The sequence below is a fragment of the Rhea americana genome, unplaced genomic scaffold (assembly GCF_003343005.1).
Source record: "Rhea americana isolate MKP2758 unplaced genomic scaffold, rheAme1 scaffold_396, whole genome shotgun sequence".
NCBI classification, from domain to species: Eukaryota; Metazoa; Chordata; class Aves; order Rheiformes; family Rheidae; genus Rhea; species Rhea americana.
Window position 1 is genome coordinate 90,031 of NW_028186530.1, and position 23,580 is coordinate 113,610.

General features: G+C 41.1%; 2 protein-coding genes across 4 annotated transcripts in view; both read left to right on the plus strand.

The window, feature by feature from the left end:
• Positions 1–3,930: 3,930 nt before the first annotated feature.
• KHDRBS1 (KH RNA binding domain containing, signal transduction associated 1) lies at positions 3,931–17,177 on the plus strand (the record flags this gene model as incomplete). The annotated part of the gene is made up of 9 exons (XM_085313772.1): positions 3,931–3,964; positions 6,761–6,888; positions 7,462–7,578; positions 8,583–8,729; positions 10,759–10,895; positions 11,833–12,058; positions 12,988–13,055; positions 13,371–13,429; positions 15,887–17,177. Coding segments are annotated over 9 exons (1,014 nt in total), but the record flags the coding sequence as incomplete, so codon positions are not given.
• Positions 17,178–17,240: 63 nt separating this feature from the next.
• TMEM39B (transmembrane protein 39B) overlaps positions 17,241–23,580 on the plus strand; it is a 16,712-nt gene continuing 10,372 nt past the window's right edge. For 2 of the 3 annotated variants that reach the window (XM_085313767.1, XM_085313771.1), the window contains exon 1: positions 17,241–18,727. The gene's annotated coding sequence lies outside the window, so the exon portion shown is untranslated. Of the gene's footprint in view, positions 18,728–22,905; positions 22,927–23,580 lie in introns of those variants that run through there. The other variant, XM_085313770.1, reaches the window with a different exon arrangement.

The window sequence follows — 23,580 nt, forward strand, 5'->3', positions numbered from 1 at the left end:
CGCGGGGCCCCTGGCCGCCGCCCACCCCTCGTAACCCTCCTGCCCGGGGCTCCGCGGGCCCCCGAGAGCCGGCACCGCGGAGTGCGGCCCGCCTTCCGCGAGGGCTCGGAGGCGTTTCTCCTGTTTAATCTCTCTTTAGCCCCCCCTGCTTAACGCGGGGCCTGAGGCGGATTAAGCACAAACCTAGAACTTTCTTTTTAATAAGCAGGGCACGGTCATATTGTCCCTTTTTATCCCCGGGGGAAGAGGGGACCCAAGAGAGTGGTAAAAACTGGGGTTTTCCGTGTAGCATCTGCTTAAGTCCATGTGAGGCATGATCCATGTGATCTCTTTGATTTTCTACTCTGGAAATCTGTATTAGAGCTTGTTTCATGCTTCTGATGAGCCTAAATGGGGAATGGAAATGGCAGTCTTTGTTCTGTGCCCAGACTAGCCTTCTCCTTCCCCATCACCGCTGTCCAATCGCCTGGCGGCTCTGATTTCTCCGTATCTCTACAGTGCAGCTGCTGCACCCGCATTTGGTGGCTGTATCAAGTAGACTCAGCTGCCTCAAGACACTGTAGTTAGCTTGAGAATTGGGACAAGTTAAACAATTTCTGCCACTTATTGCTTAATGTATCTGGAGTGGAGAGCTGGGATGTACTCAGCACAAGAAGGATGTACTCAGATTTAATCTACAGATGAGCAGAGCGCTTAGCTCTCTAATTGTTACCATTCTGTTTCTAAATGATTTTTTTTTAAAAAAAAGCAGTCTTTAAAATACATAATGTTGCTACAGTCGGGGCAGTGTTAGAGACTTCAACTCCTTTAAAATAGGAAGTAATTCTTAAGGCTTGCTGTCTCCCATTGTACAAGTAACTGAGGTATGTCAGTGTCATAACTTCTCATCACTCATGGGCATCTTGATCTCCATAAATCAAATTTATAATCTTATTTGCCATAAATTTAATTATTTTATTAATAAAACCCTTTAGCCAGCTAATGCTCAGCAGCCCAGTGATAATGCCTTTCAGTGAAATGAAACCTAAGGAATTTGCTCATTCTGTGCAAAGAACAGCACTTTCAGCCCATTTAGGGAAGCTTCGTTCACTGAGTGCTGTGATTAGGATTTATGAGTTTTTCATCAATTTAAAAATTGCTGATAGTAGAGTGCAGCTTTGTGAGACTTAGGATTGATCACTGAAGAGCTCCAGATGCTTCTGCCTTGCTTTCGTTATTGAAAATTGCTGTCCTTTGGGAGCATTCACTAGGCAGCCAAATTTAGGGTGATCTAAGCAGGAAGCTCATGAGAGCGAATCTGAAATAAAGCCATGGTTTTAGGAGACTCTTTGCACAGATGACCAGCTGTTCCCTAACTGACCTGGATTACTCAGAATTTCTCTACTGCTATGGCACCTTTGAGGATATTATGTTGACAAAGCTACTGGAAATCTTTGGAATTTAGGTCTGGGCCAAAGATTGTAATGCGTATGTGCAGCATGACTTCAGCAAAACGATTTTTTCAGAAAGGTTTTCAAAACGACTGGTCATTGAATGGCAGCAGTATCCCTATGCTGCAGGTTCTGCACTGAAACTAAGGCATCTTGTTTAAAAACATTTTAAAATAGTCCAAAATACTTGTRTGGTTCTAACACTGTTTAGCATTTCTGAAGAAAATCAGTGTTGTGTAGTAGAAAGATGAAGGGCAACACAGTGACATAATTCTAATTCTTGAACAATGGACTGTGTGATCGAAAGGGAGAAAAGTGACTACTACTTAGGATTCTGTTACGCAGCACCCTGAATAAAATTGAAACTGGGGTTTCTTGCACTTTGGAATATGATCCACATTTCCTCACTTCTGTGATTCAGGGTCTGCATGACTCTCTTCATAGGAACAAGAAGACCCCTTTTTCTTACTTTGATTTTTGCCCTTCGTCTGTTGTGGAGGGAGATGCTGAGGTTTTGAAAGGCACAGCCTTCTCCGCTTTTGTGCATTGGGAGGATGGGAGACATCCACCAACGTGTTAGCCAGGCATATTTTTTCAAGTTCGTATGTTAACCTTAATAAGCTATTTCCATTTCATGGAAGAACTCTCCTTGAAAGGAGCAGGCCTTTTCATTTGTGAGCTTTCAGTGCTACAAACAGATGTGTAAGCCCCATCTGCACTCCACTAGCAGATCTCCACATTGCTAGCATCTAATTGGTCCTCATGTTAAACGCAGCCCTTTACCTCCCCAGATGTGTGGAGCRGTGAGGAGGGATGGAGATGGATGGTGAGGGGTAGTTTCAGAGCAATGAGTAGGATATTAGAGTAAACTCAAGAAGGGAGGAAGCTGTGGGCAATTGGAATTAAATCAAAACATTGCAAAGTAGGGAGCAACTTGAGAAGTTAAAGGAATCCTCAAAAGAGTGCCCTGCTGACTGTGCTGATTCTTGTGCCAGATTCGTTTAATCTGTATGTATTCCTAGGAAGAACACAAACAGTGGAAACACAGGCTGTATGGGAAAGTCAGATGGTAGTGGCCTCGCTGGAATAAATTGCCAAGGAACCAAATAGTAGGATAGAGATGGGCTGAGGTCAGAGGGGTGATGARAAACTATATAACCCAAAGCAGTAAAATGTCCTGAAGCTTTCTCAGCATGGAGTTAAGGCTGTTCTGAAATGGAGGAGAAATTTCTGTGTTTTCAAGCATGTATCCTAGCCCCCAAAGGAGCCGTAACTGCCGCCTTAAACTTGTACCCAGATGTTGCAGACTGAGGGATATGCTAATAGCATTTTACTGTTGCATTTTAAATGTATTTCCTGCTAAGCAATGCCAACATTATTAGATGCTGATGCTAGCCTGCCTGTCACTGCTGTGACTCTGCCTCCTCCCACTTCTCTCCCAATTGTCCCTACCACCTGTATCATTTTTCATACCTCTCCTCCAGGCTTTCTCGTCCCCCTCCCGCCYCCTCCATGCTTGAGCAGTATTTCTTTTCTTCTCCATGCCCCTTTTCCCTGTGATAGTGGCAGTCCTTGCCTTTCCCAGCAAAGCTCCAAAGCAGAGCTCCCTGCATATGAATCCCAGTATACAGGCTGGAGGGTGGGGGGTGTGTTCCAGGAAGAAGTGGGAGGGAAATGGTGGGGTTAGACTTGGCAAATTCTGCTGCTTCCACTGTTAGCTGAATTTGTCCAGGAATGGGTCCCTGATTCCTCTCCTGTGAAATCAAATCAACCAGGGAGCAGTGACATGGGAGAGATGGAGCTCTGCTTCCTTCTAGATGCCCCTGTTCCCCCCCACAAACTCTATTTTTCGGGGAGCATGGGATCAGTATTACCATAATTTTAAGATAGTACTGCTGGTATCAGTATTGTGAAGGAATAAGATGGTGTCTCTGCTTACAGAGCATAGGTGTGCTGCAGGACAATGTTTAATGTTTCCTTTGTTAAGGAAAAGCTTGGGCTTAGGTCAGGAGTAGCACTATGGCTGCTGAGCCTCCTCCTTGTGAAGCAGCAGTGTTACCAACCCCCTTTGCCTACCCCTTAGGATTTCTTCTGAGACAATGCAATCACTGCCCCACATGAAGTCCTGGAAACCACTGCCACACATGCTGCCAGACTGCTGACATTCCCCGTGGCAAGAAGGTAACCTTCTGCTGCACCTCTGACACGGCTTTAAAAAATCAGCACTGAAATGAGGCATGCTTAATCCCTCAAGGTATATGTACGCTTCTTCATATCAGTAAGTGGTCTGACAAACTGCTACCACTCATCGGTTCATTCAGTACTGCTTCGTGTTGCATAGCTAATATGCCAGAATGCATACAGATAACGCTGGAATCCAGATCAGTAGGACACGTCACAAGCGGCATGTTTTTAGTCCTTCTGCACACTGCTTTGCAGACCTGGAATCTGTCTGAAGGTGTGAAGGGAGCRGCTAGGTCACCTATGCTGACCTGGATAACAAAAGCTGGAGAACTTCGAGTTGTTCTGCTGGGGTAGGGTTTTTTCTCCTCATATCTTTTGGATTTCGTTTGAAGGCTTGGCAATGGCGAATCCGATGCTTCTCTCGGAAAATGGTTAATGATCTGTTGTCCTTGTAGACCAATTCCCAGACCTTGTTGCTACTGTTGCAGGAGGCAGGATGGATTTTGCTGTGTGGTTGGTGTGAAATGCAATTCACTGGTTTTCAGAGGCTTAATTTGATCACTTTGTGTGTTTTAGCAAGATGGATGCCTCTGGTAGTTTAACTTTGCATTAAGAAATTTTGAGGATCCCTTTATTTTTAATAGGTGCATAGAAAGTACTTTGTTATTGTGCAGAATACATTTCCAGAAACTTACTGTGTTTGCAGAAGCAAAATATCTGAGATGGAATCTCATTGCACTAGAGGATCTAAAGCTATGTTTAGCCAATGATAAGGCCAACAGTGCAATCATTAGTTTCCAAAGCCTTGTTTCTTTGGTGTATTATTATAGTAAAAATTAAAAACCTGTAAGTAAAACCAACCAAAGCAGACAGCTCTTTTGCTTATTTTATAAATTTGATGGTGCTTGAACTTGTTTTTACTTTTGTATGGCATCTTCAGAAAGTTATTTATTTTTTAAGCAAAAATCAAGCTATCCTTTTCAAAGCCTATTAGAGCCTTTCTTTTTTTTTCCTTTTTTTTTAATTTAGGAGTTATGATAACATTTGTAAGGGAGCCAACATGTTGTTGCAAGTAGAACTACAAAATTTAGGGTTTTTTTATGCAATATAATCTCCAAGTTCTATRATTAGATCTCTAAACTAAAAACTARTTTGTRTTAGCTTGACCATAATTGATAATTTAAAATATTGATCATTCAATCTGTTTCCTTAGGTTTGTTGATTGCCCACCTAGTTGTTTGACTTTCTTGCAGTCTGCATCATTCCAAATATGCCAGTCATGCCTCTCGACGCGTTAGGCTGTGGTTTCCTGTCCAGTCAGAACTTTATGGTAACCCGTTGTTCCTATTTGTTTGGATTACATGGACGTAGTGCTAGGTGGAATGTCAAGTGCCAAAACTGTGAGCATGGAAGTGAAAATTCTAAATATCTAAGTATATAGTTTCTGACATGGACTGAAATCACAGGAAAAACAAGMTATTGCAGCTGTCTTCTTTAAAACATGGTAAATGACTAAGCAGTCTTCCRTTTCATTTCTGTCTTGCAGCTTTAATTCAGTTATGTGTATAATCCTCTGAAAGCCTCTCCCTCTCCCTGCCCCCCTGAGATGTGAGAAGTTGTATTTAGAGCACTTTCGACTCAGAGAGGAGATATTTATAGTTCTTGGGTTTGCTGATGAAACTGCATAATTTAAGGAAGGGTCATGCTCCTCAGCGGATAGTCACCTGTGAATAGGTTGKGGTGGCTGCGCATGGCGTGACAAAATTTTTGATTGGACTGAAGAGTACAAAATGGTTTACCAATAATTTGGGATTGACAGTGATGCATTAGCTCCAAATTCTGGGGAACTGGCTGTCTTGCTATTGGCTATCAAACAGAAACTGCACATGACCGGACATCTGTGGAGGAAAAAAAAGGCAGTCAACTGTGAGCTGTGTTCTTCTGCAAAACTTTGGGACTTGATGTTTGTCTTATTCAAGGAGAAGGACACTTATGCCCCTAGCAGTAATGAATTTGGTGCGAGAACCTGTGATAGAAATGTCTTCCTTGAAGATGATCTTCAGTCTTTTCCATTTGGGTTACCCTTTATGGGATGCCAGTCTGCTGTCGTCTCTCACTGAAAGCTTAATTTCTTGTCAGATTTGAGAAAGCATGTACTAGTTGCTAATTGACCTACCTTAATAACCTAGTTCTAGAATGCTATTTGGTCTCTGCGCCAGGTTCCCCTTCTGGCTGCATCGGGCTTCAATTCAGTCAGGCCACCTCAGTGTTTTTCCAAGGGTCTATAATTCACAATAGAAAATTAAAAATCAGAATCCGTGACAGATGAAAACTTAGAGTTGCATTTAACTCTATCCAGTTAAAGACTTCTGGTATTTATGGTTAATATGGCTGAAGCTTACAACTCAAAACTCCAACAGTTATGAATTGCTTGTGTGATAAATATGATAAAGGTGCATTTGTTTAATTCAGTAGAGTTAATAACAATTTAATAAACCACTCCAAACTCTAGGAATGACACTAATTTTAGCTTCTATTTGTTAGGAATGTTTGCAATATGACTGAAATTCATAGCTAATTCAAAAGTGTCAGTGTGTTGGCACACCTAATCTACTTAAATTACACATTTAAAATAGTGCATCAGCTTGAATTATAAAAATTTGCCTGAGTAGCAGATAGCTGCTGCATTGAAGTGAGTGTTTATAGTTGGGCGTGTTGAGTATTTTCGGTGTAGCTTAGAGGAGTGTCTATGAGTTTGGGGACTGACAGAGGAAGGCCCAGTGCAAGTGAGGTACAGGACTATGCTTAAGGTTTCTTCCTCTTTAATCTATTGAATTTTTGCATAGGATGCTTTCTGCTATTCTTTCTTATCGCTGTTCATTATCTTGGTTTTGGTTTTCTGGAATCCTAGATTTGAAGGGAAGGGAGAAATAAGCCTGGTTAGCACTAAAAAGGCAGTCTGTCTGTCCAGATTCCATTATCGTAGAATCACAGAAATCAGTAAGGTTGGAAGGGACCTCTGGAGATCAAAATTAGAAATGTTCATATATTCACAGAGGATAAGGGTGGTATGTCCTGTCATGATTCCAACTCTAAAATGTTGCTTGTTTGAGGAATATAAGCAGCCCTATTTTTATCTTGTTTAGAAATTGAAAAAATTCAGAAGGGTGAAACAACAAAGAAGGATGAGGAAGAGAACTACCTGGATTTGTTTTCCCACAAGAATATGAAACTGAAAGAACGAGTTCTGATACCTGTCAAACAGTACCCCAAGGTGAGGGCCAGAAAATAGCTTACTGAATCTCTGTGTTTTGCTTACTTTCTAAGGACTTTTATGATGGACTGCTAGTGATAGTAGCTGTTAAAGTGTCATTGGGAGTTAAGCCACTGTTCTGCTACCACTATGGTATTTTTCCTATGCAAACTTGCAGGATCTTACTTCTAATATTTTACATTTCTAGCGAGTCTTGGGATAAAGCTAAATGGTGATGCATCATTTTGATCTTTCATTACTGGAATAGACTTTGCATATGCAGACAGTTTTACAGTGAAAACCATGTTTAACTCTTAAAACTTGCTATACGTTAAAAGACTGGAGAATAGAAATTAGAATTAAATACTTAAACTAAATTGTTTGATTTTTCTGGTGGAGTGGTTTTTCATGAAAAGAATGTTCTGGAACTTACATTTTCCTGTGCAATTTTTGTCTGAATTTTTGTGAGGCTAGGAGAAAATGCTCTGACTAAACTTTATCAACCAGTGTAACATTAAGAGCAGCTTTTGCTAAGGCTGCAGAGCTTTGAAGCTAAAATAGTGTGGTTTTGTTTTTGTTTTTTTTGCTTTACAGTTCAACTTTGTTGGGAAGATTTTAGGACCTCAAGGCAACACCATCAAGAGACTTCAGGAAGAAACTGGCGCTAAGATATCTGTGCTTGGGAAGGGCTCAATGCGAGATAAAGCAAAGGTGAGGATATCATCCTTGAAATATGTTTTAATGCATTTCACATTGCTGTGAAAAGTAAGTGAAGGAAGTAGAAAGTCACCACTCCTAAATTATCTTGTGTGTTAGGAGCAATGTTGATTGGGGTAGAAGTGATAATTGTTCTCTTTGTGAGTATGGCTTACAGAGACCAGTCATCTTTGATATCCTGTACCTTTGGAGGCAGAGATGAACTTGTGAGATGTGTTATACTAAACTTGTGAACTACAAGTTTTTAAAGTAAAAATTTAATTCAAAATGGTGAAAAGTCATTTGCTAAAGTAGTATGTTTCCCCTCTAGAAACAAAACAATTCCTTTTCTGAACTGTCCCCTCTGAAATCCTGATTTTTTTTTCATGGTTCACTGAAGATGTCAGAGCAATATGTTCCTGCTAATCTTTAGTGAATCATGAAGTACCAGGAGCCTTTTTGAGCAGAAAAAATGGAATGATTTTTTTTTCTTTTTGCTTGTTCCTAAAACTGAGCTAACAAACAGTTAACAGAGCTGTAACTTAATTTAGCTTTTACTTTAGAAGCATAAGAAGATTTTTAATTCTTTCTTTAAGAAGCTAGAATAAATGAAGCTGAATGAATGCAGGTATCTAAGAGCAGAGCTGAAGATGGTTGTTTGAGGCATTAGACATTATTTTTCACTGTAAGTAGTGCCCTGGGCAAGAAGGTGGTATAGAAGAGAAGGAACATTGCTTGTGTGTGCTTAATCTCCTGGAGAAGGTTGCTGATACCAAGGCATTAACAAAAGTATCATGATCACCTAAAAAGGCAAATATGAAAAGCTGGAAGATGTAGACTTGCAGGTGGCTTTTTTATACAGCTGCATTCCTGTGTGCTTAGCCTGTTACTATAATCTGTAGCCAGGCAYGGCTAAAAAGCTCTAACAGACATTTTCTGCTAAGGATTAAGAAACAGAAGAAAAACAGTTTCTCTGTGTCTTACTCAATTTTGGGACTCTCTAATCTGCTCTCTTTCAGGAGGAAGAACTGCGTAAAGGTGGGGATCCTAAATATGCTCATCTAAATATGGATTTGCATGTCTTCATTGAAGTTTTTGGACCCCCGTGTGAAGCTTATGCTCTAATGGCTCATGCCATGGAAGAAGTCAAGAAATTCCTTGTTCCAGTATGTTTACTGATGCTCTTTTCTTCTTGAGGGAAGTAGATGGGTTGTGAATCTGGCTGTAAGTTTGGGTAAGATATACATAATGTAAGGCTCATGTTTCAGGAATGATGTAGCTGAGGAAGCCTGGAGCTGCAGGAGTGAGTGTGGCAGCTTAAAGTGACCCAAATAATCTTGCTTAGTGGCGTATATTAACTCTATGACAGTAACGGGGGGGAGAAAGAAAAAAAAAAAAAACACTTTCAAAGGAAAACACTCATTGTATAGAGCTCTTAAGGAGCAAGTCTTTTTCTTTCCCATTACTGGTCGTGGACACTGGGACAGGTGGGTAGCTTTTCTAGCTCCATGTGACAATTTAGCAGGAGAATATTTTTAGCTGTGCCTGGCATGGAAGGAGACTTCTTGATTGCTTCCTCTCAGTTGGAACTGTGGCACAGAAAACTAGCTAGGTAACTTTGGTCAGATCAGAAACTGTAATTGTACAGACGTCTTTGCAGAAGGTTCTGTGCTGGATAGAGGTCAGAGGAAGTGGAGGGTTACTGCCCAGGTACCCCAGTAGCAGTATTGTGGTGAATTTCTGGGATGCATCTGTTTAATCAATATTTCTGCTGCTTTAAATGTCTGTGATGTGAAGCAACCTTTTTGCCATTTTTACAGATGACATTTCTTATCTGTCTGGGGATGTCTTACTGTTCAAGCTTATAAGACCTTTACCAGTAGCGATACATAATGCAGTAGTTCTAGAATATCATCTCTTAAGAACTGCAGAGTTTGAGGGAGTGTTTCATGTGTTACTAAAATGATAGTGTAGCTCACTAAATTAGGAAAAAACAAAATGGGAAGGAAGTACAAAGTGCTCCCTCCTCCTGCCTAGCTCAGCCTGTAATTCTGTAGGTCGAAGAACCAGCTGGTACAGAACTGAATAGATCCCAGTGTCGTACCCCTTTGTTTGAGCTCAGCTGTGACTAGTGAGCTCAGATGTTCTGCCTGAAATACAAAGGGCGGGTGGAACCCAAGAGCAGTAGGTAGGGAAGTGTGAAAAGCATATGGATACTGGATGATTTGTGCGAGTCTGCCATGGAGAGGAGGAGTGATTGGTATGTGAAGTGCCTTTGAAGGAGGGAGGTCATCTTCAAGGAGCCCCTGGGATGTACAGAACCTTGTCTTGCTAAAGCAAGTACGTAGCTTGCTATTTAAAGTGTCCTATCTATTGCTGCCTTCAAACAACATGTTAAACTTGTGAAAATTGGCAGAGAAGTCGCTATGGAAGCCAGCAGTGCTGTGAAGACACATCTGGTAGGAGACTTCTTGCTTTGTGGTGTTGCCATGACAGCACGAAGATCCCCTCTGACAAGATTGGTAGTACAAGGCCCAGCCTGCGTGAGCCTTTAGGGAAAGGGTGGGGTAGAATGACTTCTGCAAGGTTACTAGAGATTTGTGCTAATTCCTCAAGCTAGATCCCCTGGGGAAATAAAAATGCATGGAGCAGAAACATACTGTGTTGTTAAGAATGTGAAAAGGCAGCCTGGATTTGCAAATTGGTATTTACTGTTCATCATGCTGCCTTCTGTCCTGTTCCTTCCGTGTRCTGGGAGCACAGCAGTATACGGTGATGTTGCACAGGCTCATTGCCAGCCAGCTGCCTTTAAAGGGGAGCTGTAGGTGCTTGAGGTGAGATGTCTCACCTGACTTAGCCTCTGACCTCTCCAGCGTTTGCAAATAGATCTTGCTGATATCCCTGAGATACCAAACATGAGATGGCTCCAGTATTCCTGTGGGTGAGGTTTCCTTTTCACAGGGACTAGCTGTAGTGCCCCACTGCAGTTCCCCGCTGAGAAGGGTGGGATGTGCCTTTTTTGGCTGTTTTGGGGGAAGCTGGCAGTTGTGCATTGCTGCAAGCTAAGTAGATCTCAGTAAAATCAGATTTAACTTAGGAGTATTTGGTAATTTTTCTTCTAGTGTGACAGTCTTTGAGCTCTTGGAGCACAGACTGGCTAGTTGTTGTTTGGAGTTGACTCTTTTTGCATTTCAGGATATGATGGATGATATCTGTCAGGAGCAATTCTTGGAGCTCTCCTATCTGAACGGTGTGCCAGAGCCAACTCGTGGTCGAGGAGTCCCTGTGCGGGGAAGGGGAGCAGCTCCACCGCCACCTCCACCTGTTCCAAGGTATCTTTCCCAAAAGCACGGTCCTGGAAATGCTGTGTCTTGCTCAGTTGCACTGAGAGAGGAGGTTAAACTACTTGTTCTTGCACATCAGCTGTTGGCCTTGAACCTTGGCTTTTGACCAGGGCTTTTTGGCTTTCTGCTTTGAAGGCTTGCTTTTAGCAAATGGGCATCAAATGTTTGGTAGGTTTTGTGATTCTGCAGTGTGACTCAGCTTAATGAATGTCTGTATTCTTGTTATCAGAAATTAGTAGCGTTATAAAGTAACCTTGCAAAAATTGGAAGAATGGATAGATGGTGAAACAAACYCTACATGTGATTTCACAGGCCAAGCTTTTGTTTCAGTAGCCTTCAGCAGAATAAGTACTTGCAATTTAAACTGATTTTTCTTTGAAAGTCATAAGATGCTGTTATTCTGTCATTGCTGTCAAGTCATTGGGCTAAATTGGTGATGAATCTATGTTACTGTAGTTGTTTTGCTATGTAGTTCATGGCGAGGGAGAACTCTTTGCTTCTATCTGAATGTTTACCCAAAAACATCCCTGTTCAGCTCATCATTGATCTTTATTTTTTGGAAGTCTGGCTGATCTTACTAATTACTGATAGAAGGTTGTTTAAAATGAACTTTGAGAAATGGTTTGGCCCCAGTTCTGCAGTAACAGGAGCTGATGGCAAGCTCTGTTAATCAGATTCATTTCTTTGTCTGTACATCTAATGCAGCAGAATCCCAGATGAGCTTTTTCAAATCCTACAATACAGCAATATTAACAGTTCTTATACGTTCATTCTTGATAAGGAAATCATGGCTTAGTCAATGATAATTGTATTTATCAAGTAATCCCATTTTATAGTAGGTGTAAGAAGCACATATATTGCCTTCCGTATTCAGAACATGAGCAGTAGAGCAGTAGCTCTTCACAATCCTTTTCTTCCTTTCCAGGGGGCGTGGTGTTGGTCCTCCTCCTCCTCCTCCTCCTCCTCCTCCTCGAGGGGCCCTTGTGCGAGGAGCCCCGGTGCGGGGTGCCATTGCTAGAGGAGCTGCTGTAGCCCGTGGAGTGCCTCCTCCCCCAGCAGTAAGGGGTGCTCCTGCACCAAGAGCGCGTGCAGCTGGCATTCAGAGAATACCGCTTCCTCCTCCTCCCGCACCAGAAACCTATGAGGAATATGTAAGAAACTATATATACTTCTTTTTCTTTCTTTTCAGCTAGCTGATCATGTGTTTCATGTTCATATTCAACATTATTGAAATAAGGGCTAACAACAGTGAGATTGCAGTGGAGAAGTGACCATCAACGAAAACACTGGTATTGTGCTGGGTGACCTCAGCTGCCTGTTTAGTTGTCAAAGAAGGAAACTGCTACTGTCATAAACACATGGTAAGGGGTTGTTACAGTAAAACCAAAATGTGCCCAAGATTGCACACTGGCATAAGTATTTGTGCATGGTAGAAAAASTGCATCAGTGAACTTCTGCAAGAGAATCCTTTGAGCAGGGGGCACCGAGGCTTCTTGTTGCCCCTAAAACCTTTAAGTTAAATATATTAAATGAATATAATGCTGTTTCAAGTCATATAACCAAGCACCTTCCTCCCTCGAAGCTTATCGTATAGTATTTGCTCTTTATGTTCTAAAGGGAGAACAAGATGACTGCTTTTGGTACACAGCAGCATTTGGGGGAAACATCACAAATATTGAGACTTTTCAAAGTATTGTTTGTTCTGTCAGTAAAACTTTCCAGTTTTACCTGTGGAGTCAATAAAAATAAATAGTTTTTTTTGTTAATCTGTGTTGGACAACACAGGTGCACCTCAAATCCATGTGTCAAGTGGTTTGTAAGTCAACTGTAAGCTTGGTCATATAACTGACTTTAAAATGTGTTGTACATATTAACGTAGTTCATTCCTTCAAAACTACAGAATAAAGCAGTTTTTAGTGGCCTATCTCTGTTTTGTGATGGAGCCCCTCCTCTGTGGCTGTCAAGGATTCACGTGTTCCTTTGAAAGCTACAGTAGCCTAAATTCAGTTTTGTCATTACCCTTGGCCAGGAATTAACCTTTGGTCCTTCTGTTAACACAGTTTGTAATCATCTGTTTCAGGGCTATGATGATGCCTATGCAGACCAGAGCTATGAGGGGTATGAAGGCTACTACAGCCAGGGCCAAGGGTAAGTTCATTTGTCTCCTATCTGAGAAAATTATGCATGTTTTTTTCTTTTTAAGTGGAAAAACTTATTTCTGAGTTCGAGCAACAGGGAAAGTGCCTGTTCTGCTGGAATCTAGCAGTGCGTGTCAATTAGCTTTTGGGAGTGTCCCAGTGTTCTTGACTATTCTGTAAAAGCAATAACCAGACTTAACACAATTGTGAACACATATTGAACTGTGAACTATTGTGCATCTTTGCTTTTCAAGTGTTTGTGCAAGTTGTGTTGGTTTAGAAATATTATTTCAGCACTGTATAACCAGCTTAATTACTCTTCCAGGGACACAGAATACTATGATTATGGACATGGGGAGGCACAAGAAACCTATGAAGCTTATGGTATGTCTGGGAATACTGTTGTTGTGGTAGGGAAGGGGCTACACAAGTTTGAGAATTGTTTGTAGCTGATTAGCTATTTTTCAGTGCCACTCCACATTCCCAGCAAAAGCTACTGATACTTAGAAGATCCTGTAGTAGACATGAATGTTTACTCCTACAGATGTAAACATTCATTAAGGCAGAATATTTACATCCTATAGATTTACCTAGATCTAAACAACCAAAAGGACATTTTTTAGATTCTTATCCTGATGGTCACAAAGGTGACCTTTTTAAAATTCTAGTCTTTAACTATAGCAATACCTTTTAATTTTCTTGTAGATTTAGTGTTTTAAGAGCTTTGGATTTCCACCCACAACACCACTTTTGCAGCAGTCTAATTTTTATGGATTGTATTTTGTTGAGCTAGATGAATGTACACTTCCATCAGCTTCCTTATCCTTAAAACCCTTCCAGTTGATGTTGACTCGGTACTAAACATTTGCTTGAAAAAGGATTTAAATGTGATATTAAGGCCTCTCCTTGACAATGTGGGACACTTTGGTCAAAATGACTTGCATGTAGTCTATAAAGTTTGGCTAATTTAACTTAAGGCTAGCAACTCAGGCTAGTCTAAGGGGTAYGGGAAATTGATTTAACCAAAACTATCTAAATTGCTAACTGTTGAAAACAACAGGCCTTATATTTGAGATGCTTGTAATAAAGGATTGAATGACTGCTATTTTTTAAGCTTCTTCTGGTATTCAAGCTTATGAATGACATCTGCATGTAGGAGTAAGTAAGATTTGTTTTCCCTTCTCTGTAAGCAAGCTGAACTGTAAACAGTTGCAAAAGTGAGCTGCTTAATGGCATGGAAATATGCTGTATTGACAGCTGTCCATTTAGCAGAGCGTCAGTTGCCTGAAGGTATAGATGACTTCAAGTAGAGATGATAATGACCAACAGGAAGGGCCTTTCTGGGCTTCTCAGAAGCAGAGGGAATCCCCTTGCCATCCTAGTATTAGGGAAACCACATTGTTAATRTAGCAGTGTCTTCTGCTTTGAGTGAGCAGAAAACAAGGCCTTCCTCTAGGTGTTCTCTGCTCTGTGCTTAACGTTGTGCAAGGTTCAAATTCAGGCGCCTAATCAGAGATGCTTTTCCAATCTAAGATGAACTTGAATAGACARCTGCTGTCAGTAATGCTGAGTATCTTTTGTGTCTCTGTTTGGAATGGCTGTTAAATGATTTGGTTTGTTGCCTGTGTTAGTCACACCACACAAAGAGACCTTTGTGTGTCCTATTTGGTAGGAGAGCAGTGTTGTTTTCTGGGATATGAAGGCCAAAATGCTTGTTGTACACTTGGCATTAAGTTGCCACAGCTAATCTCTTTATCCACAATAATTTCCTTTGATCTTTGCTTTCATGAAAACAAAAGTAGAAAAAATAAATTGTTAGGTCAGGATGGAGACAGTTCTGAGGAGATTCGAATGTGTTCCATGGTGGTAGGGAATAGCGTGTTGGGTTGTCTTCAGGGGTTTGAACGCATACTTCCATCAACGGGTGACTATGGAGAGAATGGCAGACATGCACATGTGAGTATTGCAAACACATGCCATAATGAAAGCTGAGCTGAAATTTGGGGCTAGAACTCGTTCCAGATCAATAGGATTGGAACTTGCTTCAGTTTTGGCTGTCTTGAGTATTTTGTCCTATCAACAGCATATTAATGCTACTGCAGTGGCTAGCAAGTTATGACTGGTCTCAAGAGGTAAGCAAATGCTATGGTGTCTACTGCTATAAATTTTCYTGGTAGTTGCACAAGGGAAGGAACATCAAGTAACAATAGAAAGCGGACTAATGCTTAAAAGTTCAGTAAGAAGCTGTGCTGTCCTAGAGCGGCGTTAGCGACTTAGTCATTCTGGCAGTCTTTTCCAATGAGACTTCCTGCTTGGCATTTTGGAAGGAGAGAAATGCTACCTGTAGCAATATCCCCCGCACAGTCAGAGTTCCGGAATTGTAAAATGCTGCTGGCTCCCCATCTGAAAGGGCTGGGACTGTTGTGGACTTGGCAGTGGCTGGCTGCCAAAWCTGCTCCACGGATTGGCTTCAGCTCTGATGAAATTAATTACTCATAAAAGGCATCAGATTTGTCCAAGCCTGAGCTTAGTAGGGGTGTCAGAGCTGTAGGCTTCCAGGGGATTGCTGTGTGAGTTGCCTTTTTCAATACTTTTAAAAAGATGTGATTGAAAATAGAGGTTTTTTTGGAACTTCAGGGAATTTGTAGATACATTTTAGTGTCAAACCRCTTCGAAGCATGACTTACAAAGCCATAGAAACCGGTGAAATATTTAATGTTCTACTGCAAGTTGATTCCAGCGTTGGAGCTAGGCCCCTCTGACTGGCCCCAAGTGGTGCTGCTGCTCCCTGATGTGCATGTCGACCCAGAATGTGATGTGCTGTTGCTCTCTTTTCTGCAGGCCAAGATGACTGGAACGGAACGAGGCCCTCCCTGAAGGCCCCGCCAGCTAGGCCAGTGAAGGGGGCTTACAGAGAGCACCCATACGGACGTTATTAAACACAAACATGAGGGAAAAATATCAGTTATGAGCAAACAGTTGTTACTGATTCTTGTATCTCCCAGGATTCCTGTTGCTTTACCCACACCAGACAAGTAATTGTCTAACTGTTTTTCTTCGTGGCCCTTTTTCTCCCACTCCATCCTCACCCTGCATTCTGGCTTCTGTACGTAGTATTTTAAAATGAGTTAAATAGATTTAGAGGACCGACTTTAATTTTTTTTTAAGTGTGTAGATTGCTTTTCTTTCTTTGTTGTCTAGATAAACACAACTGTACCTTTTTTAATAAGAAAAAGTTGAGTTAAAATGTTAGTTTCAAAAGTGACATGCTTGCTTAACAGTTATGAAATTAAGGTTTTGTTAACCTTTTAAGTTTGGTTTTAAGCGACCCATAAAAGTTGTAGTTGCAGAATCCCAAAGTAGGCTACATTTCAAAATTCAGGGCTGTTTTTAAGAATTTAAAATCATAATGTAACGGTAGTGGCTGCCACCGTTTAAAAGTAACCACAGATATCAGACTTTCCTTAAAAGCAGATTGCTGATGAATCTAAAGTTTAAATTTTAATACAGAGGATCCTCAAACAAATTAAATAGCATTTTTTTTAAAGTTAATTGACTTAAAAGAAAAAAATTAGGTTTGTAAAATTGACTTTTCTTATGTGGGTTTTGAAATCTAGCCCCGAACATGCAGTGTTGAGAGATGCTTGGGAAGCAGTTTTTCCAATGTAAAGGGGTTCTTAGCTTGGTTCTATATGAAGAACTTTTAAGAGAAGAATAAATTAAAGCATGGCTTTAATTGCCCAGTGATTGATATTAGAGAATAGAGTATTAAAAGAGTAGGTCTGAACTCTGTAAAATTACAGTGTTCTCATTTTTATAATATTTGGCAGATAATACAGTACGAGTTTAAAACTGATACAAATTGTCAATATTAGCAATCCCATTGACTTGTTCAAGTGTATCTCAACACTAGCTTTACATAAAAAGGGACACTGCAGCTGAAAAAAAATGAGGAAAAACTTCACTTTGTACATAGGTTAAAGTCCTAATTGGATTTGTACACTGTCCTCCCACTCTGTTCTTGAAGATTAAATGCTACATGTGTAAGTCTGCCTAAATAGGTAGCTAAAACTTGTCAAAATGTCTGCCGCAGTTTGTCAATAAAGTTTAGTCCTTTTTTAATCAAAGTAAATGTGATGAATTGTCATTTTTTGTTGAGCAATAAAATAGCTATTCTCTTTTTCAAATAAATTTAAATTAATGCTAAATCTAATTGTCTTTTTAAAATACAAAGACATTCTAAAAATGGTGGTTTTTGTAAGAATTACAAAAAGTTTATCAAGCTCATTGAATGAGCTTAATTAAAAAAAAAGAATTGTTTTTCACCCCCTGGAAGTTGTTGAGCTCAGTTTGATCCTGGACTAAAGCAGMAATCTGACCTATGTCTACTGGAAAGAGTGTTTATGGTTCTTAGCTGCATTAATGATTCAGATTTCAGGTGGTCTCTCAGGGTATTCCAGACTGCAGACTCCAGGTTGAGTCTGAAATGGCTGGTTTAAAAGTAGAATGACAAAATGAGTGCTGAAAAATCGAAGGCTTAGCTGCCACTAGGAGGAAGATGAAGTTTGTTTGTTTGTTTGTTTTTTTATATATATAAACGCCCCTAGTCCCCTTGACCCCCTCGGCCCCGACGGTGCCCTTCCCGCTTTAAGGTAGCCTTTATTTGGGAAGCCAGTTACAAACGTGTCCCTGTTTGGGAAGGGGGCTGCAGTTGCTCCTCATATCTTCTGAGAGGGTGTGTATGTACGTACATATAGATGTATATATTAGTTAAAAGGTAACTGCTTCTTAGAAAAACATTAAAAAATGGTTTGTATTTCCCATCTGCAAAGTAAATCTGGCATTCTAGGGGGACGTAATTAAACTGCTCGGGGGTGAAAAATAGAACATTAGGAACCAAACTGCTGGTAGCAGTGCATGATTGAGGGGAATACTTTAAAACAAAAAAGTTGTATTTGTAGATTGTTATTAAAGTGTAAATAACTGAATTTTCAACAATGGTTTGGAGTCAGCTTTCAGGGCATAATGTCTTGCTTGATGAAAAGATCACCCTATACCCCCCTTTTAAAGGAAAATTATCGCAGGAGAATCAGGATGTGTAAAGCTAACATGCATCGCAAAAAACAAAAGGTAACATAAATGTCTGATTTTAATAGCACATTTCTTTTACATAAATTGTGACGGCAACTTGCATAAACTTTATTGAAACAATTCTTCAAATGTTAATTTTAATGTAAAAAATTTGAAAAAAATGTTTAAAATAGACATTTTAAAAAACCCACATGCTTCTGCATAAATTAGCAATAACTTTAATAATGTGCCCTTTGAAAATGCACTGTAATGTAATGTGGGCAAAAAGGAATCGGCAAGCTTAAATATCAAAAGATGTAAAATGACAACGAATATAGATAGTCCTGCTATGGCCAAAAAAAGAATTCTGCTCAGTTATTTAAAAATGTAAAATGATGGCCCTTTTTAGACCCCAGTATTGATATTTACTGTGACCCGTTCAAAGCTCAGCTTAGTTGCATGTTTTCCTTCCTGTATAATTGCATGCAGGAATCTTTTCTTTTGATTTGTGCTTACATTGAGGAAACTCACAAATGTCTTCAATTTGCAGGAGTCAAGAGTACATCACTATGAATCACTTGGGTGAAGAAGAGCAGGGGCAACGTGAAGTGGGTAAGCTTGTCTGTTTATTTTTGCATCTCATTGCAAGCTGCTAACATGTTCTGCGTGGGAAGTGCCATCTGAGCTGCTAAGTAGAAGCCATTCTTTATATACCCACAAATAAATTACTCTTGCAAAAGGTCAGTTACATGACTGACAGTCTTGCAGAGGTCATGATGTGGRGGAGGCTTGAAAATGCACCTGTTTAGAGCTCTCCCATTGAGATCCCATGGAATAGGACATTTAAGTGGATTTGAGAAGAGAGGGAAGTGTGATTAAGGAGATCTTTCAGAACTGCTTCCTGGCTGAGATGCTTTCATGAGTGCTCTCTGTGGTAAGGTAGCATTGAAGTTGTCCCACGCTCTAGGAACAGAGCAGCCTAAGGAACATATCATTAGGAATTCCTTAGTGAGTCTATAATGCATTAAAATCCCATGCTGCAGATTTAAGACCAGATGCTGCCAAATTAGACCTTGCTAGTATACTGCTTCTATGCCACCATTGCAGCTTGAGCATTGGTGGGCTCTGAAATACAATCTGTTGCTGGCTGGCGTTTTCTATGTCTTTGTGTTTGATGCTGTTGTCAGAGATTGCTCGGCCAGCAGTCCTCAGCTGGGGCGTGTTTAGCTCAGAGCCGTGCAGGGCGGCACAGCTGAAGTCAGCGAGCAAGCACCCTGAGCTGTTTGGAGGGGCGATGAACCTACAGCGCTTCTGGGTGCCAGTGGTGGCCAGCACCCGTGGTGGCAGGGCTCCCTCTGGAGGTTGTTGTGACCACTGCGGCTTGCTTGTTCTCCAGTAATTATCTTAATAAATGCATGCGTATGCTCGCAAAGCAAGCGGTACCTTGATTTGGGAGATCATCTGTGTATCTCGCACGGAGTGACAGCTGAAGGCATCGGYGGAATGACCTGCTTACACAGCAAGGACATGTCTGCCCTCTGGCCCCAAAGACAGCAGCCGTAAGAGTTTCCTGCAGGGACAGTTAATCAGTTTCTCTCAAATTCTGAGACCTTTTAAAGTCTGAGCTCCATAAACGAAGGAACAAAGAAATAAACTCTTGCGTTGCTAAAGAAGTATAATGGCTTCGAAATACTTATTTGGAGTTGTAAAGCTACTAAACAAGTGCCTCTTAGAAGCATTAGGAACAAGAAAATGGTAATATGTGGAAATGTTGCAACAGAGTGAGATTACCGTCAATTCTTTAACTTTAAAATTGGATCGGTAGTTTTGTTAGAGAAAATCATAGCATGATTGTATTTCTGCTGTTTGTTTATCCAATGCATCTTCTTTTGCAATGTGATTAGAACTTCAGTTTATGGTGTTGTACCAATCTCTCCCATTTTTTTCTTAATAGGCACAACTTTTATATCAAGTGGAAAAGATTTGATAGAGATCATCTATTATGATGCAGTTTTTTACCAGTAGAAGTGGATCTTGTGACACTGCCTTTGGAGTAATACAGCTTCCTTGTGCATTGCATTTATCTTGTTTATGTGAAAGGTTTTAATGTTGTGGAGGAATGTAAATCTTAATATATTGAAAATAACTGTATATGATGATAATATTTTGAAAACATGTCCTGCATCAAACATTTTCCTCCCTCTCATAGCATTACTACACTTGAATTTCAGGCTAGAGCATGCAAAAGCTAATTTGAGATCCCAACATAGCCATCAACATCGGATGTGTATGTCAAAGACACTAATTCGCCAGACGTTCCGGGGGTGATACAGGACTCACTAAAATTTGTGAGGGATAGGAATTCCTTTGAGTACTGAAGTCTGAGTCACCTAAATAACTTCCTCTTTTATACTGACACCTAGCTACTGGATGTAATATTCTGCTGGCTGTTAGCAAACAAGTGCCACAGTGATGCTTAATCTCCAGATTTCCCAAAGAATAAATCSCCATCTTATCATTATTTTTAGGATTTTGATAAAGGTCACAAACAAGATAAAGGCCCTATTTTGCTTGGTATTGTGCAGCATGATAACAGCGGTCATGTCCTTGTCTGTGGAAGTGTTTCCCAACAATACTGTTCTTCTGAAAAGAAACTTGGCTTTGGAAACATTCTGCGTTTCCCTCCTGCTGCAGGGTTTTTCTTGCTTCAGCAGTCGCATCCTCTCTGGCCCTTGTTTCTGGGTGGCCACTGCTCCTTCAGAGCCTAGTCCAGCCCKTTGGTGTAAACACCAGGCTCGCCTAGCTTGGAGCTGGTACAGCTCTGGACTTCACGCGCTCTCAGTCCGGTCTCACCACATGTAGTGGTTCACAGCCAGCGTCTTGGACAGCAACAGGAGCGTGAAACTGGGCTTGCAGGAATAATGCTCCAGCTGGTATTGCAGAGCTGTCCCCTGTAGCTTTTCCTGGAAGGAGGTTGTCATACCGTGCCTGTTCCTTACCCTTGGTTTCAAGTTGCTCTTCAGATTATTGAATAAAGCAAATGATTAAATGGCTTTATTTTATAACTTACCTATGATGTTTTTGTTACTGACTTGATTTCTTAGTTGTACTAAAAGCATAGCATTTTACCTTGGTACGGCCTTCTGTAAAATTCCTTATTTGGCAAGTTGGGTCCAGCTTAAGAACACAGCTGGATTCCCTATTTGGCTATAAGAGCAGATGATTCTTTTCATACAGAATGAGGTTTTTAAAYTTGTATGAGAGCATCTATCATGAACAGAGCCAAGAAAAACAATTTAAGTGTGCACGTCTTTCTTTCCTCGCCCCRTGCTGCTGCTCTCCTAAAGAACGCGTGGGGCAGAGGGCGATTTCTGCAGCCTGTGGTAGAGCCCCCAAATGGCCTCAGAGGAGAAGGGACCAGCTGTGACCCGTCTGCTGGGACACGCTGGGAAGAGCGGGAGGTGCTGCTAAGACAGCTGTTCTCTAGGCTGGGAGGAACAAGTGCATGGCTTAGGGAAATTCTTTAATTAATAAACCTGTAACATCTTGGATGCGATGTTGGACACATGGCCTATTTGTAAGCTTTGAAGGGGGAGGAATTTCTGCAGGCCAGACATCCCCCATGGAAACTTCCATCCCAAATGTAGAATTATTCCTMTTTTCTACTAGGAAGCTCAGTTCTTGTGAGCAGAAACATTTACTGCTACTGCTCAGCTGAGCCTTTGGTTACTGCCATATGTTTCAGTAGAAATGTTTGTTTCCATTCTTTCTGCTGCTCTCTGCAAAGTGGGATGAATCTCGAATTAGTTGATTTCAGATATGATAAGGTAACGCAATTAAGCTGCCTTTCACTTTATTGTGCATGGGAAGTGGGAAACTGCCAGCTTTTGTGAGCGTATTGGARCACATCGGAGTCTCCTTGCTCTGCAGCTTTTGAAGCAGATGAAGGAGTGTGTGTTTGAGACCGAAACAAAGTTTGTCCCCCGGAACAGCTGTTCCTTGTGCTGCTGGCTGTGGAGCCCAGTACGGTCAGAGGCTTGTGTGTGGTTACGGAATGAACCTCAGTTTTTAACAYGGCATCAGTAGGCTCTACTTGTTATCTTTATAGTTCTACCTGGAAATTTGAGTTTAAGGTGTCTAGATACTCTTGGTTTTGATGGTTTTACACAATGAAGGTTGCAAAACCAATAAGAAATGAAAGATCGGTCTTGTGAAAGTTCATTAATTTTAGAAATGGCTTTGGCTGTAGCCTAGGCAAGGGTGGTTTACAAGATTATATAATATTCCATCTGTACTAAAGCATCAAACACCCACAAGTTAAGGAATTCAATGAAAAATACTGCAAGTCCTTTGTAAAGATGGTGAAAATTGATCAAGGTGAATCACACTTTTAAAATAACTTGTATAGGAAACTGGCAAGCTATTGCATGGCTGGTATTTAGCAGTAAGTGTTCAACAGATGTTTTAAATGATTAGTCATTCCTTGTAATAATAAAGGTCTAACATTTAATTTTATTGTTGAGATTTTCTGTTTCTCTTCCTGCTGCAGAGTCACTGTTTATCTGAAGCTGTAATTCTTGGGATCTCTGTCCAAAGGGTGATGGAAGGGAGGGTGTGAAAAGAAGAGAATATTTGCTGTTAAATCAGAACTGACTTTTGCAGTGTCTTTGAAAATGTTCAAAGGATGCATCAAAATGCTGGTGGTATATAAATACCTGATACAAGCTTCTCAACTCAAGGTCAAATAGAATATAAAAGAAGAAGAGATCTGAAAAAATCTAAGAGGTTAAGGATCATGTGAGATGGATTAGGTAAGAGACAGCTCTCAAAGTCTCAAAGTCGTGGCGGATCTCGAACTTTGTCAGTTTAGCAGGGATTYGAGGTAAATGCCATGCAGGTAGTCTGTCCTGCTTTTAAGCTTAAATATTTTAGGCATTTATGCAAAATCTGTAAGTTTTCTTGGGAAATTTCACGTGACCTGGAGAGAGGGAGAACCTCCACTTTGTAAAGGGAGGCAGAGACATTGAAGTGTGCTGACTACATCTGCGGGGTCTCGTGGTGGAAGGCATGTGTGGTGTAGGCTGGTGGAGTGTGGTGCCCAGGCCTTGCTCGGGATTAGGTGGGAAGCCCTGATCTCYGCAGCTGCATGGGTTGGAGACGTGGGGCTGCGTAATTATTCATCCAAGATCCTTCATCAGAAAAGGGGGTCATACGGAGTTTGAGCAGCAACTTGGCAGAGCTCTAGCAGAGACTTCTGCRTCGATGGTCGGGTTCTGGCTGGTCGAGTGAAGTCCTCTGCCTGTATCGGGCAGAACCTGGTCGGAGGGGGTAGCGTGTGCCTGCTGCCCAGAGCAGAGAGGGCAGACCTCAACGGCTGAACGCGCCCAGGCACCTCGCGGGCACTTTGGGCACGGCTGTGCCGTGGACAGCTGTACAGGGGGAGCCGGTCAGCTCGGCTTTAGACG